Source organism: Sturnira hondurensis, unplaced genomic scaffold (genome assembly GCF_014824575.4).
Source record: "Sturnira hondurensis isolate 20B ecotype Veracruz unplaced genomic scaffold, ASM1482457v3 Scaffold0006413, whole genome shotgun sequence".
NCBI lineage: Eukaryota > Metazoa > Chordata > Mammalia > Chiroptera > Phyllostomidae > Sturnira > Sturnira hondurensis.
In genome coordinates this window covers 6,097,958-6,112,595 of record NW_028079044.1, presented here as the reverse complement: position 1 = coordinate 6,112,595, position 14,638 = coordinate 6,097,958, and the positions used below count along the sequence as shown (strand labels likewise).

General features: G+C 37.0%; 2 protein-coding genes across 11 annotated transcripts in view; one reads left to right on the top strand and one right to left on the bottom strand.

Moving 5' to 3' along the window:
* The window catches only part of CCDC88A (coiled-coil and HOOK domain protein 88A), a 132,331-nt gene extending 124,249 nt beyond the window's left edge, over positions 1 to 8,082 (top strand). For 5 of the 10 annotated variants that reach the window (XM_037047934.1, XM_037047939.1, XM_037047937.1 and 2 more), the window contains 2 exons: positions 385 to 653; positions 840 to 4,603. In XM_037047934.1, the coding sequence (XP_036903829.1) occupies positions 385 to 653; positions 840 to 1,829 (1,259 nt within the window). In that variant the 3' untranslated portion in view covers positions 1,830 to 4,603. Of the gene's footprint in view, positions 1 to 384; positions 654 to 839; positions 4,604 to 4,644; positions 4,745 to 5,239 lie in introns of those variants that run through there. The other 5 variants (XM_037047941.1, XM_037047942.1, XM_037047940.1 and 2 more) reach the window with 3 other exon arrangements.
* Positions 8,083 to 10,716: 2,634 nt separating this feature from the next.
* LOC118988390 (prolyl-tRNA synthetase associated domain-containing protein 1) lies at positions 10,717 to 12,833 on the bottom strand. The gene is made up of 2 exons (XM_037047944.1): positions 12,662 to 12,833; positions 10,717 to 11,241 (listed from the first exon to the last, which is right to left on the bottom strand). The coding sequence occupies exons 1-2, from the start codon at positions 12,743 to 12,745 to the stop codon at positions 10,807 to 10,809; spliced, it is 519 nt and encodes a 172-aa protein (XP_036903839.1). The 5' UTR covers positions 12,746 to 12,833; the 3' UTR covers positions 10,717 to 10,806.
* Positions 12,834 to 14,638: the final 1,805 nt, after the last annotated feature.

Below are 14,638 nucleotides of genomic sequence, written 5' to 3'. Positions count from 1 at the left end.
CCTAATCTCTTGTTATTCAATGGTTAACCTGAATTTGTAAGAATGTAATATTCATTTATTTATTCATTCATTTACTGATCAAATGCATTAAGTGCTTGCTTTATGTATTTAGGCTCTGGGTATGGTGGTAAAAGCAAGTTTTTGCTTTCATGGTGCTTATATTTGCCAAATTGACTAAATAAGGAAGCAGGTAATGGTAGACTAATAAGGAAGTCTGTGGTAGACAAAATAATCAGGGAATTGTTAGACTGATCAACATAAGCATAGTATACTAAGGGTTTCTAAGTAAAGCTTCATAAGAACCCAGTCAACAAATCTTACTACTTACAAAGTTTTCATCTAATTTCTATAATTGAACTCTTAACACACCATCTACTCCAAAAGCAGGTGCAGTTCATATCCAAAGCAGGCCACAAAGCCACAGCAGTGGAGAATTCAGCCTACTTCATGATCATGAGGCTTGGTCCAGCAGTGGTAGCAGTCCAATCCAGTACTTGAAAAGACAAACCAGATCAAGCCCAGTGCTCCAGCACAAAAGGCCTGAAATGTTAGACGGTCGAGCACATCGCAAGGTCAAAACTGGTTCCCCTGGAAGTGAAGTGGTTACTCTACAACAGTTTTTGGAAGAAAGCAACAAGCTTACCTCAATACAGGTTAGTTTTAAAGGTGACCTTAACTTACATGGGCATTACAAGTTAAATATCTATGACTGAACTTTAGAACTTTTATTTTAGTAAAGGAGTGTTTAGAAATACTAGCGACTTTATATTATACAATCTAATATACCAGGAAAGTAAAAGCATGGCTGCTATTTATTATTCTGCTTTGTTTTTTAACAGATAAAGTCCTCAAGTCAGGAGAATCTTTTAGATGAAGTAATGAAAAGTTTGTCTGTCTCTTCTGACTTTTTGGGAAAAAGCAAACCAATTAGCTGTGGTCTGGCCAGGTCAGTAAGTGGAAAAACCCCAGGAGATTTCTGTGATAGACGGACAGCTAAGCCCGAACAATGTGTGAGACCTGTTCCTCAAAGGAGTGAAGATACCTACTTTATTAGCTCTTCAGGAAAACCTACACCGAGTACTCAAGGAAAGATAAAATTAGTAAAAGAATCTTCTTTGTCACGACAATCAAAAGATAGTAATCCTTATGCCACTTTACCTCGTGCAAGCAGTGTGATCTCTACTGCCGAAGGAACTACCCGAAGGACAAGCATCCATGATTTTTTGACCAAGGACAGTAGACTACCTATGTCAGTTGATTCATCACCAGCTACTGCTGATAGCAACATCACTGCCGCATCTAGTGAGTACCCTTTACACCAGTGGTCCTCCCATACACTTCACAGCCCAACACATTCTGTAGGTTCTCATTCACAAATTGGTTTAGTTACAGAAGTGCCTGAGCCTCTAGTCCAGGCTAGAAACTCGTCAGAAAAGTCACATTTTCTAAACCAATCTTTTACCACTATTAATATATCTAATGATACATTTAGAATATCAGCTAAAGATAGCCTAGAATCATTTACTGTGGCTCATCCAGTTCAGCCATTTTTATCCCTGAACACAGAGTTAGTTAGTAACATAAGTGGGTTACCTCCCAGGCCAGTCACCAGAGTAAATGACCAGGCTTCTGCCTCTTTGGATAAAGTTACACAGAAAGATAACAAACAGTTTTCTGATCATCAGAACCCTAGTAACAGTAACACGCAGTCTTCTGTAGATAGCAATATTCTTATCACTCCTGCATGCCTCTGTCCTGATGACACAGAAGCTGCATTGTTGGTTTCTGAGGATAATCAAACTGTTTGGTATGAATATGGTTGTGTATGATCAGAACTGTACAGTATAATACTGGTGTCATTTGATAGGCACTCTGCCTCTCTAATCTGTCTTGAAGAGCTGCTGTTGAAAAGTGTTTGGCTAGATTCATATTTTTATTTTCCCATTGTGGCATAGTATTTGGCTGTATATGATGGCTTGTATATGAATGTGAATGTGTAACCACACCAAAGTCTGCATGAAATATTAATTGCATTGTACAGTTTCTGCATGACTTTAAAAACCTTAACAATACATGCTCCTCTTTCACATTTCTTGTCGCCTGATAAAAGACTGTTACTTTTAGAAGCACGTTAGTTGCATGCTCTAATTACCAAGAAAGCGTTTCTGACTCATATTTACTTTTGTTGCTTCCAGAAAAGAATGCTCATTTTTTCCCTTCACCCCTTTTTCTTCCTTTCCCTCCCTTTCTCTCATTCATTTTATTTCTAGAATGTGCAGTACATATTGCACATGTATAGGAAAATATGTAAAAGATGTCATTTTCTTTTGCCACTTAATTATTGCCTTCTATCCTGTTTTATTTTCAAAGAAACAGTTAATAACCCAGTATTTTACATAGCAAATATTAACTACTGCCTATATTTTTAGAATTGTTCAGATTTAAAACATTATTAATACTCACAATGTTAGTGTCATTCTTAAAAACCCCATCAAGTTTAAATGTGACTTATACAGTGACCAGGAGCATTTGTATATATTCTTCTTTTCTGCACTTTTCTTCATCTTCTTTCAAGATTACTTTTTTAAATTGGAATCAGTTAACATAGTTTTTCCAGTTCTTTTTTTATATATGGTCAAAGAGAAATAAACCAGTCATACACAATGTGTTGGAAATTTGCATTTTTACTTCTGATCAAAAAGGGTAGGAAGTTTACAAAGTGGTGAAGATTGTTACTTCTATAATTCTATAAGTGATTATTAAATTATATGTTTGTCCTTAATATAGAATTTTCTAAAATGAGCATATTGTGTTAAAATATTAGGATTTGTAACCATTTAAACAAATAGATATTTTTTTTTTAGTAGAACAAATTTTAGAACTAAGAATAAATATGACTCTTAGCTAAAAAATAACCATCTAAGATAGAGGAAATATTTGCTAACTTTGACTCCGGTGTCATAAACTTTAAAATTATCTTGCCCTGTTAAAGCAGAATCAGCTAAACTTGAATCTCCAAGAGTAAAATAAAAATAAAAAATAAAAATTTATAATTCTGATTCACTTATCTCTGGATGAGTATATCTTTGCTCTGTCTCTGGAATATTTTGCTGTTTTGATTCAGCCTAAATATTTTGATGATAGCCTGGCATTTGAAAGGAATGCTTTGAAATGTAACTTTCTAAAGAGGAAGGAAATTATTATTTACTATGTGTTTTATATTAATTGTTGTTAATTGGACCAAAGAAAACAGTCTGTAGAGAATCTTTGCTGAATGAAATTTGTATCCTTTATAAATTAAGCCTCTTGTACTTACATGAGATCATTTCAGGAAGTAGGCCCCTTTATATCTTTGATCATACTTTTCTCATAGGCAGCTCTTACTAAAAGTAGTGCTAGAGCAGGTAACCAGAAAATTTTTATATTTTTTAGTACCACCTAATATATTTCTGCATGAATATATAAATCTATTTTATTGTCATTTGATTCATAGTCCTAACATTTCAAATGTTTTTGGTGTTCCCTTTTTTTTCATAACCTAGTAATAAAACGTAATGGTAAATATAGGTATAATAGATTAGATGGAGACCATGTATAATGCAAATGTAATAATTATTTCTTTTTGACACAGAGTCAAGTTTTAGTTCTCAACCATTTCAAATCTTTAAATATTAAATCTGGACATATACCTTAAATTTAAAATGCTAAATTTTTCAATATAAAGCATTGAAAAATCATGTGCTATATGAAAAACTGATTTTTTACAAAATTATGCTTACAGTAAAGGAGTATTCCAACCCAAATGGCTAGAGTTACATATGTACAGCATATTTTCGAAAAGAACATACCCACTGTGCATGTGTGACAGATACATAACGTGTCCATGTGTCTTAATGATTATCTAAGAATAACTTCATCCAGAAACTGTCACAAGCTATGGAGTCATGAAAATCTCTCAAAAAAACTATATAGCCATAATTTCTATAAGTGAAATCTTATAAAATGCCCCCAATAAAGAAAATTTTTAACAAAAATAAAGCAACTCTGACTCAATTGAGTAGTTGCATGTTTTTGTCCTAAGACATTTCCCTAAATAGCCATTGGCTTCACAAAGGATTATTTGAAAAACTATATGACATTCAATACCCTAATTTTAGATAAAACTCTACAGTTTATATTACTGGCCTAGAATTCTAGAAATTATACCCATATTATTTGTGTGACATTGTAAACAGACAATATTAAGCACTGGGTCCCTTTCGACCAAAGCAATTTTAGCTGTAACAATGTAAGTAGGTATATTATTTGCCTGCAAAATAAGCCTCAAGCCTAGGATTTCTTAGTAAATAATAGTTATTTTCATTGTAGATGTTTCTGCCACTGCATGCAAGATTACTTTTTACTTTATAACTATGTGACCATTTAATAAATAAACATAAGTAAACCTATCTGATATAAAACAGCATATTATTTATAGCTTTTAAAAATACAAAAATCAGTCTTTGAGTAATGAGATGTCTATCAGATTAACACATTTTCCCCAGAGTTAGATTCCTTCGCTTTGCCCTACTTAGTTTCTTATCTTCGTAAATTGTATCATGTTTAACCTTTGATTAAATAACATGAAATGCTTTTTTCCTGCAGATGTGGACAAAGTACAAGAAAACAGAAATTCAAAAAGCAGGTCTAGGGAGCAACAAAGCTCCTAATTCTATTACCCACTACATGACATGTGGGCCAAGTGGTGAGTTTCTTACTCCAAATGTAAATGAGATTAGTCTCATTTATACAAACTAACCGCATTAAGTATAAGAACAAGTGCATATTGCATTAACAGATGTAAATATTGCTTGCTTCATTCATGACTTCTGTCCTACTTGTAAAGCAAGATTATTTGATTGCTGTAATTTTTTTTGTCAGGAAGCAAATTTTCAGAATTAATTTTCCCCTCAATTTAAATCTAATTTTAGTAGTGAGTAATCTTCTAGGAATTTCTTTTTTTAGTTTGAAGGCTTTTCTTTTTTGTGGTAGGACTACAGCTTTGTCATAGTGTTCTTGGTAATTGAGGATACACTAAGTGCCACGTGAAGAAAACATGTCTCTGACTTTCTGTCATTCTCATTCTTTAGAAATATCTGGTGCATGCTGTTCTTGTCGTGGCTGCTCTGTATTTTATATCTCTCATCTTCAAGCTTTTCTTATATTTTCTTTCTTCTTTCTACCTTTCAACTAAATACAGAGAGAAAAGTGTCCTTCATTTTCTCAGTATGAAGCCTTTATTTCTGAAGTAACAAGCCACCCAACTCTAGAAATCATTTTTTAAAATCTTTAAGGAGACTTTATACAGTCCTGCGTGACTAGAGCAGGGAAGAAGTACAAACCTTCATTCCTTCCTTGAATCAAGGAGCACCACGGGAGTCAACTGCCAAAACTTGTAGAAGGTTTAGGACGTACTGTACATGGTACTTGTAAGGTCTGCTGAGTAAGGATGTTCTCTCGCTAAGGATCAAGTGTTTGAGGTTTCGAGAAGTACTCCAAGAACAACCTACTTCTTTCATCATTTGTTTATGAATTTATCCATGTTTGCTTAATGCTTCTAATATTAGCTGAAATCTAGTCATTTATATTTAGTTGTGTAAATCTAAATTAAATGCTGTAGTATGTTGTGGAATGTACTATATATTAAGATTGAGAACATTGTTTTGGCATGCCAGAGCCTTATTTGGTTAGCAGACTGCATGTGTTGGTATTCTTTTTTTTTAAGCCAATTATTTTGATTCACTGAAAAAGAAATTTGGTTTATAAGTTAAATCTGAAAAATCCATAATGATAGGAGTTATTAAAATTACAGTAATATTAATCTATCCATATTCCCTAATAAGCAACACTAAACATTCACATGTGGATCCAAGTTGAGTGTTTTTCTGAAACTTTTTTTAGTAAGGTGATTTTCCAGCAAATGGCATTCCTAAGATAAAGCCGTCGTATTTTAATTCATTTCCCTTCTTTAGTATTGGGTTATGTATGTGTGTTTTTTTAACTTGAGAGCTGACTGTTGCTTAAGAAGTTTTCTTATGGCAAAAGTAATGTAAATAACACTATGATCTGCCAGGAACTCATTTATTATTAAGGCTATCACTTATTAATAAGATTTTTGTTTTCTTTATAATATTACATTAAAGTTGTTAACTATTATTGGTACTTTTGAAATATTTGTATACATTTGTTACCTTGAACATTTGAAAGAAGCACAAAAAAAGTAGATTTAGTTAATTTAACCCAGGGAAACATCACTTTTTGTAGTTTCAATTTTATATCAGTTTTATTTTCTTATGAAATCAAAAATATTCATTGATACTGGTTAAGGCAAATTCATTATTTAACATAAATACCAGGATCTTAAAGGTGTAAAATGAGAAAGACGCTGTGTTTTTTATTTTAACAGTGTGCTTCTTAGGTTCATTACCAGCTCTAAAAACTTTTTGGAGTAATTCCATATTCCGGTGTGGGCTTATGAACTGTGTGTTTCATCACCAACCCAGCTGCCATGAGAAATGTATTCTCCCTCTCCTTTCCTCTCTCTTCCCCACCCCCTCCTCCTCTCTTTATCATTTATTTATCTTTTTATTTTGGTAGGTCAGTATCAATATTGTGTTCAAAGTCTACTTTCGGAAAGACCATTAATGAAAAGACAGATGTATTGTTGACTAGATTAAAAGGAAATTAGCAAACTTGGACTTGCTAACTTAAATACCACCATTACCTTAGGTTTTGCCGCCAAATAATGCTATAAAGTTAAATCACTTTTAAACTCTTGAATGAAAGGTGCTATGTAATGTAAATACAAAGGATTCTTACTAAAATACAAATGTTACATGACAGACATATTTAAAACCTATTCTCTAGACTTTGAAAAATCTCTCTCCATCATGACTCCCTAGATTCAAGTATCAAATCAATAATGGGCATCATGGCAGTCTGGAGACACTTGCATGGAAAAAATGTAAATTCATTTTTAGGTGGATAAATGGAAATATAGAAATTATGTTTTAGCTGAAATACAGTAAGTGGGTAACTTAGATTCATACTAACTAGCTTCTAATTTGCACAACTAGTACACATCCCAGGACAATTACTGAAAGTTGAAATTAATGAGTAGGAGGTGGCCCAGTGAGGGTGAATGATATCACAGGTTGACCTGTCCAGAACCTCTGACATAAGCAGCCTATTGTTTCTTCAAGGAGAAAATGCTAACAGCCTATAAAGTACCCAGTGTGAGTAGGCTGCCCCTGAGAGCCAGTTAAAGCAGCAACCAAGGGAACACTTGAGACTGCAAAAGTAGGAATATTCTCCATTATATTCATCCCCCTTTTCATAACATTTCAAGAAAGTACTAGAAAATAACCACATGAGTATTTCACTTCCTCCGAAAGATACCACTGGAAGCAAACTTAGAGGAAGTCACTCTTTTTCCTTAAACTACTGCCAAGCAAAATGGTATGGACAACTAGAAACAAACCAGGGTCTTTCTGACTGGGGCCTGACATGCTTTAATTATCTATTCTAAATCTATACCTAATCCCTGCCCCACCTATCCACTCCCTCCCCCCCACCCCCCCAAAAAAAAACTGAAGAATTGAAAATACAGGGTAAGAGCTTCAGTGGAAATGTTTGGTCCAAGTTTCTGAGCTGGTGGTTACCAAAGAGTTCACGAAACAGGTTTGTATTGTAGCACCTTTCATGCAAGGCATGGTAAGAGCTTATTGAAAAGTCACTGTGCATGTTACAGAATTGCAGCCACCTCACAAATGAAATATTGCAGCCTGCACTGTCTTAACAGTTTATGTCAGGAAGTGAAAGATATTGTACCAAATCTGGAATTTCAGTGAGTAATAATGTATGCTAAATGGCTTGTATTTTAAGTTACTTAAGAGAAAAGTGGTGAATTTTTTGTTTTTCTTTTCTGCTACCCTTAGTCCTAAGATGTGTTTTTTTCTTTAAGCCTTGAATTAATAATACAGAAGGAGCCCATTTTATAATATAAACCGTGATGTACTTGTTGAAATATTTGGACAATGAAAATGCCTTAAAAGGAATGCTTATGGATAAAGTTGCACTTATAATACTCTTAACAAAACCTGATTATAAATTGTCTTTTTCTTTTCTCCTAAGGGTTCTCTTTCAATGTTTGCCATTGTACTTATAACTGTTATTAAATACCAAATCAAATAATATAAAAGTTGTAACATTTCCTTTAAAAGTATTGCTACTGAGGGATTTGAATAGCAAAATGTTTATTACTTGGCAATACCTAATATCAGCCACAGAAATCCAGTTTATAACAAAAGATACACCATTGTTTATCTTTCTAAAAGCATTCATCATTTATCATTTTAGTGTTTAAGTTTACTTTTTAAAATTAGGTTGGTTTGACATTCGCTTATCAAACTGATATAAAGAAATAAAACAGGTGATTTTTATAAGTAGTTAGTAATAATTTAAAAATTGTAAAATATAATTTAGGCAGGTATTGTTCTTTCTTTTGTCTTTGTCTTGGAAAACCTATTTTCAGACATAACCCATAACCTTGTTTAGATGATTCTATCCTAATCATTTTAGCATAGTTATTAGAGGTTTTGGGAAAATGAGAAGAGTATCTATCAGTTGGCCAAAAAGTCTGTTTGGTTTTTTCCCGTAAGATGGTTCTAGTAGTGCTTTGTTGTCTTTTATCTTTATTCAGAACAGTTTTGTTATGTTGTATTGTGACAGCTGTCATATCAGTGTGCATTTAAAAAAAACTTACCAAAATTGGTTTTTTGTATAGCCATTTTAATATTGAGGATGGAAAAAATATGCAGCATTTTCAGTATATTGTACTTTATTATTTCAAGAAAGGTAAAACAGCAACTGAAATGCAAAAGGGTGCACAACTGATAGAACATGTCAAAAGTGATTTGCAAAGTTTTGTGTTGAAGACTTCTCACTGATGATGTTCCACGGGTAGCTAATGATCAAATCAAGACTTTGAGAACTTCATCCTTCTACCATGCGGGAGATAGCCAACATACTCAAAATACCCAAATCAATAAAGTTACTGGTGAAAATGAAAAATGTGTCTTTTATTTTACTGGAAAAAACTAAACAGACTTTTTTGGCCAGCCCAGTGCATTAATAGATTGTACAAATCACCATCTCATTTTCACTTAGCCCTTGGAGGCAAAATGTTGCAGTTGACAACCAGACCTGTGTCCTTGCAGATCAGTCTTTTCTTTTTTCTATCATAAGGTGGGGAAAGGAAGGTACACCACTTATCTGAGGTCCTCAGTGTCTTTGATTCTATTCATTAAACCTTCATTTTATATGTAAAGCAACCTTAAAGCAACCTTTTCATGACAGGACCTATAGACTAGTTTTGTAGTCTGCCTACATCATACCCTCAACTAAGAAAGGGTTTTGTTTGAATTTAAGTGAGGTGAAAAAACCGTCAATTTTACTCACTCCATTTCTGAACCACCTTTATGTGACAACTGACAATACATAATCCTGGGATCTTACACTTTTCATATGCCATAATGAAAAGGGGATAAGTAAAATTCAATGTATCTGAGAGAAGAAACTTAATGTTCACATTTCCAAACTTTGAACAAAGACTAAACAAATCCGTCTGATGGCTTGTGTATATTCTGCTATTGAGTTTTAAAATAATTTTAGCAGTATAATTATTGCAATATTTCCCATCCCTTTGTTGTTATTTTAGGTTAAAATTTTCTAAAGATATACTTTTATTTTTTCACCAAAAATCACCCAGTGATTAAGAATTTAATCACTGGGGCCCTGGCTGGTGTAGCTCAGTGGATTGAGCGCAGACCTGCGAACCACACAATCACGGTTCAATTCCCAGTCAGGGCACATGCCTGGGTTGCAGGCCAGTTCCCAGCAGAGGACACACGAGAGGCAACCATACATTGATATTTCTCTCCCTCTCTCCTTACCTTCCCCTCTAAAGATAAATAAAATCTTTTTTAAAAAAGAATTTAATCACTGGGTGAAATTCTTAATCACTGAGTGACTAAAAACATCCAGTGATGAAAATTCTTAGCCCTTGCCCATGTTTATTTTAATTATCTTGCAGCGGAGTTTTAAATTTCTTAATCCTCATTCCCCATATATAACCATTTTCAATAATTTAATATATTCTTATATTCCTTTCAATTTTCCCTCTATGTACACTATCATATGCATAATTTTATATATGCTTTTCTGCCCCTTGCTTTTTTCAAGTACAATAAACACTCTAATGAAGATGTAGAATAAGTAATCTTAGTTAACGAATCTTAGTTTTGATGTTGCTCTTAATTTTTGAAGGCATTTCTGAAATGAGTTATAGGGAGTGGAGGATGGGGCCAGGGTTATCTGAGCTAACACTACCTCAATAGATCTTTTTAAAAACAGCTTTAAGCCCTGGCTGGTGTGGCTCAGTGGATTGAGCATGGGCCTGCGAACCAAGGAGTTGCTGGTTTGGTGCTCAGTCTAGGGCACATGCCTGGGTTCCAGGCCTGGTCCCCAGGAGGGGGCCTGTGAGAGGCAACCATACATTGATGTTTCTCTCCCTGTCTTTCTCCTTCCCTTCCCCTTTCTCTAAAAATAAAATCTTTTAAAAAAAACAGCTTTAAGATAAAATATCCCTCCTAAAATGACTTCAGTAGCCACCAAACCAAGGTGCTAAATATTCTTACTTTTAATAATTTTCACAAATTACAAATAAGAAACATAGCTTTCAGAAATGTATTCTAAACATTAGCCCAATCAGTTGTTTTTATCAAAAGTTAGTATTATGGGATCATGCCCTGTCTTCTTCACAAATGTAAGAAAGTCTTCAGGGCTCAATCCCATGGTTGCAGCATTGGTCATTGGATGAAAGTACACCTTTTCATGTCCGCCTTCCAAAAAGGCAGAATCCAGAACAAATTTCACATCTCCGTGATCACAAAATAGTGCCAAGGGTGTGGCACAGCCTTGGCCAACTTTCAGTTTTTCTAGCATGGCCGTTTCATCAGCAAACCGCAGATTTCCACTCCCAACACCTAACTGCTTGGCAAGATCATTTAAATTAATTTGTCTGTCATGAAGAACTGTCACCAGCCAATAGCCTTTTTTCTTTTTGTCTTTAAGAAATAAGTTCTTACTGTGTGCTCCTTTCAGATGCTGGATATGAGGCATCATTTCTTCAACAGTAAACACCTGTAAAATATCACACGAGAAATTTAAAATAATATTGTTTGTACACACACTGCAAACTTATACAGTTGTATGTATTTTGCTGGTTGGGTGGAAACAGCACGGTTAGGAAACACTCAACACCAAGACCTCGAGTAGTTTCTCTTAGGTCAGTTCTCTATTCCAGTGTGCTGGCCAGGCCCTCCTGTTAAAATGCTTTTTGTTTTTTCTTCAAACTTTTGGTACTGAAAGTTTATTAAAAAGCTCAGACTCCTTAGTGTTATAATTACATCCAGGTCAGGTGACAACCTCCAATCTACAAATATATAACTAATGAGAGCTCTAGGAGACCCTACACTAAACATCAGAAAGCTGGCAATATAGACAGGTAAAGAAGGGGGATATGTAGAGGGAAGATCACAGAAAACTATAATTTTGACGTTAAATTTGTAAAGGTAAGTAAGACTTCTAATGGACTTCTCTACCCTTTGACGATTACTATATTTAGCTATTACCATTAGTTATTTTAAGTCTTAGGTAAAAACTATGTCCCTGCAACTCTCAAGTTACTATTGGTCTCATGAAACATTTGCACATCTTAGTATACACTAAATCAGGTTTAAAATACCGATTCCACCCTAACTGGTTTGGGGACCGTCTCCCAAACCAAAAGGCCGCTGTTGGGTCCCTGCCACCGCACATTTCTGGGTTATAGGCCAGGTCCCTGGTTGAGGGCGTGTGAAACGCAGCCAATCTACGTCCCTCTCTCACTTCGCTGATTTTCTTCCTTTTCCTCTCAGTAAAAAAAATAAACTCCCTAAACTTGGTGCCCTGCTGTGTGCATGCAGCCTGATACTCCGTAGCCCTTGCAGAGACGGTCTACTGCTTGGTAATTTATTTTAGCTACACGTAAAGTGGACACACTGACCAACAACCCACACCCGTTTAAGGCGCACAAGTTTTCTCCGAATAACATCGTAATCCCAAATCGAGNTGGGTCCCTGCCACCGCACATTTCTGGGTTATAGGCCAGGTCCCTGGTTGAGGGCGTGTGAAAGGCTGCCAATCTACGTCCCTCTCTCACTTCGCTGATTTTCTTCCTTTTCCTCTCAGTAAAAAAAATAAACTCCCTAAACTTGGTGCCCTGCTGTGTGTATGCAGCCTGATACTCCGTAGCCCTTGCAGAGACGGTCTACTGCTTGGTAATTTATTTTAGCTACACGTAAAGTGGACACACTGACCAACAACCCACACCCGTTTAAGGCGCACAAGTTTTCTCCGAATAATATCGTAATCCCAAATCGAGAGGCTTTTGATGTTCCTGTCAAATTGTTCCGAACAGCAGCCCTGGAAACGCCCTAGAACCGACGTTTTTTGCGGCGGCGCCCACCACCACCGACCGCCTCCCGCCCCTGCCCCGCCGTCCCCGCTCGAGCGCCTTCACCTCTGGGTGCTCTAGGACCTCCGTGCGGATGCCCAGGGCGTCCAGCCGCTGCTCGAGAGCCGCACGCAACCCCACGCCGGCCATACGGCTACCGTGGCCGTGGGAAGGGACTGTGGGAGGAAGTGCCTGGCATCCCTAGAGGTTGAGACGGAAGTGCCGGGAGGGACTAAGGCCGCCGCCGGAACCCCGAGGCCGGGCGGTCCTGGTCCCGAGGTGGGCGGCTCCGTCTTGGTGCTCCTCTCCCTGCAGGTCCCCGAAAACACCTTGTAGTACCTGCAGGGTTGCTTACCTGGTGTCCCACAGGAGGGAGGGGCCTTCATTCTCGTAGCCTTCCCTAACCCCGCTTCTGGTTCCTATACCCAACATAGCTGCCATTTAAGTCGAATGTGACCTAGTAACGACGTTCAGTTTAAGGAGTGTTGAAGTTGGTCACGGAGAGGACCCGACCTCCCACAGAGCCAGAGCTGAATGGGAGCAATCAGAGGCTCCTCATCCATTTCCCCGCCCTCCGAACTCCAGCCCATCCACTGCTTCAGTACTGGAAGCCACCTGAAGGGGGCGACCTTGAGAAAGTAATAAGACCCCCTGGACAGTATAGGTGACTGAACCATGTTAAGGCCTCAGTATAAACCCAAGAATAAGAATGGAGATTTCGTCTTGCAACCACCCACGACAAGCCGCCTAAGTTCCCTTGCCTACTAAACCTGTTACCTGCCGATATGCAGTGGCCTGCCTCTTCGGGTTTTTGCTTGTCCTCGGTGTAGGACCGGTTTCGGGTTTCACGGGGGGCGGGGGGGGGGGGGGGGGGGCAGGACACGGGACAACCCCTTAGCTGGATAACCAGCACGGGAGAAGGGATGGTGCCAAAATCCCCATCCTTTTAAGACTTATCAACTACAATTTTTAAATTATAATTTTACATTTTACCTTTTCTGAAAGTTAACTTTTGTTGCCCTTCATCTATGAATAATTAGCTGTGGCAACCGGGACTCAACTTTTTCAGCAGTGATTTGCCTACCTCTTGGTGGGGTGTTTTCCACTATCCTTCAAAACTTTGCTTTAAATGAGGCCTGAATTTTCATATTAGGGTTTCATTTATGAATTTAGATTAAGCCTCGAATCCCACATAAACGTAGATATTCTTTGAGACATTCAAATCTATTGTGAATAAATTTAGGTCATTTCTGGGCTGCAAATTGAAGGCTTGGAGAAGGAAGCCTCTTCAGAAAACACCAGCATAATGGCCTAGGAGGAAACTGCAAAAGAGAACTAAATTAGAACGGACTTTACAATTTCACTCAGAATTGGCCTTGGATGGCTCAATTATAAAACTTCTCAGCTTAACCCGCCTCTTAAAACTATTAAACTATGTTTCCCATCTAATTCTTTGATGTCTGATTATAGAACCAACAACAGGCTACTTAATACCAACAGTCACCTAAATTGAAGTCAAAATCAAAAGCAAGCCCTGGCTGGTGTGGCTCAGTGGATTGAGCGCGGGCCTGTGAAGCAAAGAGTCACTGGTTCCAATCCCAGTCAGGCACATGCCTGGGTTGCAGGCCAGGACCCGGTAGGAGACACATGAGAGGCAACCACACATTGATGTTTCTCTCCCACTCTTCTTCCCTTCCCCTCTCTCTAAAAATAAATAAATAAAATATTTTTTAAAAAACCCCAAAGCAAACATACTACATTACTGTCCTAGCTGGTATGGCTCAGTGGGTTGAGCGCTGGACTGTAAACCAAAGGATCATTGGTTAAATTCCCAGTCAGAGCGCATGCCTGGATTGTGAACTAGGCTCCAGTAGGAGGTGCAGGAGAGGTGGCCGTGCACTGATATTTCTCTCCCTCTCCTTCCCTTTCCCTCTCTAAAAATAAATAAATAAAATCTTGTTTTAAAAAAGCAAACATACTACATTACAGAGTGTTTAGAAAACATAGACAAGGGGGAAAGGCTTACTTGGAACATTTTTTTCC

Excerpts from the sequence above, each read along its gene's own strand:
- LOC118988390 (XM_037047944.1), bottom strand. The coding sequence starts at position 12,745 with ATGGCCGGCGTGGGGTTGCGTGCGGCTCTCGAGCAGCGGCTGGACGCC. Across the intron at positions 11,242-12,661 it reads AGGTCCTAGAGCACCCAGAG|GTGTTTACTGTTGAAGAAAT; the intron begins GTGAAGGCGCTC and ends GATATTTTACAG.